We start from the raw sequence: 3,176 nt of genomic DNA on the forward strand, positions 1-3,176 counted from the left end.
TCCACTTAGAACTTCAGATACAATTGATTGGCAGGATTTGTGGCTAGATACTGAAATAACATTTTGCCATAAAATTAATGTACCAACTTTAACAGTTTTTATTAGCTGATACAGGTAAAAAATAACCTAAACGAGAAGGAAAAGGTGAAAGAGTAAAGCTATGATTTTGATTGGACTCATCGACATTGTCTAGTGTTGGCTCATTGTCTTCTTCCTCATCTTTTGTGATGGGAAGAGCATAAGGACATTTGCTTATTACCCTGCAAAACACAAACCATGTAATGAGTAGAGATTAATTAAGTACTTTATGTTAACAAGATCTAGTTGAGTGCTTTCGCTGTGCAAAATGTGTGGTAGTCGGTCTAGCTAAATGCAAACCCTAAAATTCATAGGGGTTGTTTTATAAATTTTCAACCTATTCTTTTTGTAAGTACAAACTCTTAGGCTCCGCTTGGGAGTTCATAAAGGAATGAAATGGAATGGAATGAGATGGTCATAAGGGAATGGAAATGAATGGAATGGAATGAAATGTATATAAGTAAGGGAAAGGAATGGAAAAGAATGGAATGGAATGGAATTAAGTAACATTAATTGGATGTTTTAAAATAAAGGAATGGAAAGGAATGAAAATGAATGGAATATAAGTAATCCTGTTTAGGAGCAACATGGAGAGAATAGAATGGAATCATTTTACGACAATATTACTATTATACCCCTATTTTAAAATAAAGGGTTGAATATATAGGGGTATTTTGGGAGTTTTAGGAAAAAAATCATTAAATCTAATTTCATTCCCTCCCATTCCTCCCAATTTCGGGGGGAATGAAAATTTGAGGTTTTAAGGGAATAGAGAGGAATGAGTGTTCCCTCCTACCCATTCCATTTCCTCTCACTTAAACTCCCAAACAAGGGAATGAATTTTCATTTCCTCCATTAAAACTCCCAAACAAGAGAATGGAAGAATATTTTAAAATTATTCTTTTTATTCATTTTCATTCTATTCCATTCCCTCCTCCCAAGCGGAACCTAAATATATAAGATAACAAAATTCTAATTTTATTGGAAAAGCTCAGAAACATTAAAAAAAAATAAAAATTGTAAATCTTAGAATTTTTGGGCTGGCTATGAACCTTCAGCAAATTAGTTAGAGTCAATCATACGTATTTTTTTTCTATCATTCTATTATATTTTAGGTTTAATTACCTCCTCAATACAAGAACAACATAAAAATATTAAAAATTTATGCTATATTTTTTCCAAAATCATAACAACTAATGATACCCATGCGTGGCAATTTGTGAAGCCATACACATTCCATTTTGTTAATTTCAATATTTAGTAGAAAGAGCTACGTTTAGTTGACAAAGATAGAATAATGGCGAATTTGATAATGGTTGATTCTCTTCTAGGCCTGTACCTCGAATTCTAATTAATATGTATTTTTAATATGATACAGGGAAAATTAAATTATGAGTAATATTAGGATACTATAAATTCTACTTTAGAAATCTTATACTATATGTTAACTCTTAAATACAAAACAAAAAGTATTTAAAAAAAAATTATTTCATATATTGTTGATTTGTTACTAATCACATTCATTACCACCTCAATTTTTAAGCATTTTTTCCCCTTTTTTGCTGTTACCTTTCTCTGCGCTTTTCAAGAAAACATTGGATGGAAAACCTTCTTGCCATTGGAATTCCTGAAAATGGCAATGAAATTTAGGCTTTGTTAGATATATTCTAAGCTGTGACATTGAAATAAAAAATATAAAACGTGTTTTGAATGTAATTTAATGATGCATCCATACACAAAGTACAAGATTAGAAGAAAACTATGTCATTTACATGTGGTTTAATGTCAATAATAATTTTCAAAATCTGCAAATGAAATCGTGAACTATTAAAAAAGCAATAACTTGAAAGTTCAAGCACAACAGTTAAATAAAATATATGCTATTAGCACTGTAGGGAAATAGTTTGGGATTGGTTCATTCTCTTGAGAAATATGTATGGTATGTTCTCTATAAAATTTTTAAGTTTTTAACACAAACTATATGGTTGAACATTTCTTGCATGCTCTAACTTGATCATGTCACTAATTTTTTACTAAACATGACCTAATTAATCATTAATGATTGTGCTACAAATTATGATACCTTTTTCTAACTTGCTATTAATTGATGGTAAGTTGGATGGATGAGATGGTGTTCTCACTTCTGTTTTTGGCATTTCTGTGACAACAGGTTTTGACAAACAGCTTTGATTACCAGCAAGGAGCATAATTGCTTGGGCCTGCAATGAAAATGTGTGAGTAAATAATTTGTGTATAAAGAGAAAAATACTTGTCTTCAAATCAGTGCGTTTGGATTAGTTTTTTACTTATTTATTTTTTTGAAAATAGAAAATATGCACTTGTAAATTAAAAAGAAAAATTTTAATGGGTACCTTTGTGCACTCGTTAAGGATGTTTTAAAAACCAATAAACAAATACTATTTAAATTAAAAGTGACTCGACTTCTTATGGAAAGCTAATTAATTATAATAAAATAAAAAATCAAATATAAAATATGATACTTTAAAAAGAAAACATAAACAAACAAGTTAAATGAACTCCCCAAATTAAAAAGCTAAAACAAACACTTTGATCTAGTGAAATTTTTTTGAAGGACTTGAAAAGTATATATAAGTTGCATACCTTGGCAACAGAAACATTGTCATAGACATTAATAGCTCCATTGTAGAATATAGTGAGTTGTGATGTTGAAGACCTCCCATCCAGAGAATTTGATTGTAATGAATCAGTCCTATAAACATAAGAAGTAACTAAAGAGATCTTTTTTTTTTTTTTTGACAAATGAAATTGTTATACAAATAATTTAACAAATGAAAAAAAAAATGTACCTAAGTACAGGAAGTAATGCTTGTTCTAGTAAAGAAGCAGGTCTATTCAAATTAGAACCAAATTTAGGTGGCAATAAAGGGCGTGAAGTTCTCCTCTTGAAGACTTCTGACTCTTCCATGTTTGATTTTCGTTTGTTCTGTTGAAATCTGGTGAGATATTTTTTAAACAAGCAAATAGTTTGAGACATGTCATATGATGTATCTGGGTTGGTCCTATTTTTTTCAGTGATGAATTCAACATCTGAGTTTGAATCTTCTATTCTCATGAAA

At 29.8% G+C, this 3,176-nt stretch overlaps 1 protein-coding gene across 2 annotated transcripts; it reads right to left on the reverse strand.

Moving 5' to 3' along the window:
• Window positions 1-3,176, reverse strand: LOC126715984 (protein TIFY 7-like). Of its 2 annotated transcripts, none has more exons than XM_050416898.1 (5): window positions 2,907-3,176; window positions 2,701-2,809; window positions 2,220-2,297; window positions 1,648-1,705; window positions 1-260 (listed from the first exon to the last, which is right to left on the reverse strand). In XM_050416898.1, exons 1-5 carry the CDS (start codon window positions 3,170-3,172, stop codon window positions 256-258), a joined length of 516 nt encoding a protein of 171 aa, XP_050272855.1. In that variant the 5' UTR covers window positions 3,173-3,176; the 3' UTR covers window positions 1-255. The 2 variants fall into 2 exon arrangements, with proteins under 2 accessions (XP_050272855.1, XP_050272854.1); XM_050416897.1 differs by having other exon boundaries at window positions 2,162-2,297.

This window comes from Quercus robur, chromosome 2, assembly GCF_932294415.1.
Source record: "Quercus robur chromosome 2, dhQueRobu3.1, whole genome shotgun sequence".
NCBI classification, from domain to species: Eukaryota; Viridiplantae; Streptophyta; class Magnoliopsida; order Fagales; family Fagaceae; genus Quercus; species Quercus robur.

What these genes read in the sequence shown, in the direction of transcription:
- LOC126715984 (XM_050416897.1), bottom strand. Translation starts at nt 3,172, where the DNA reads ATGAGAATAGAAGATTCAAACTCAGATGTTGAATTCATCACTGAAAAA. An exon ending in ACAATGTTTCTGTTGCCAAG is followed by an intron (nt 2,298 to 2,700) that starts GTATGCAACTTA and finishes TTTTCATTGCAG; the next exon opens with GCCCAAGCAATTATGCTCCT. An exon ending in CTTGAAAAGCGCAGAGAAAG is followed by an intron (nt 261 to 1,647) that starts GTAACAGCAAAA and finishes TGTGTTTTGCAG; the next exon opens with GGTAATAAGCAAATGTCCTT.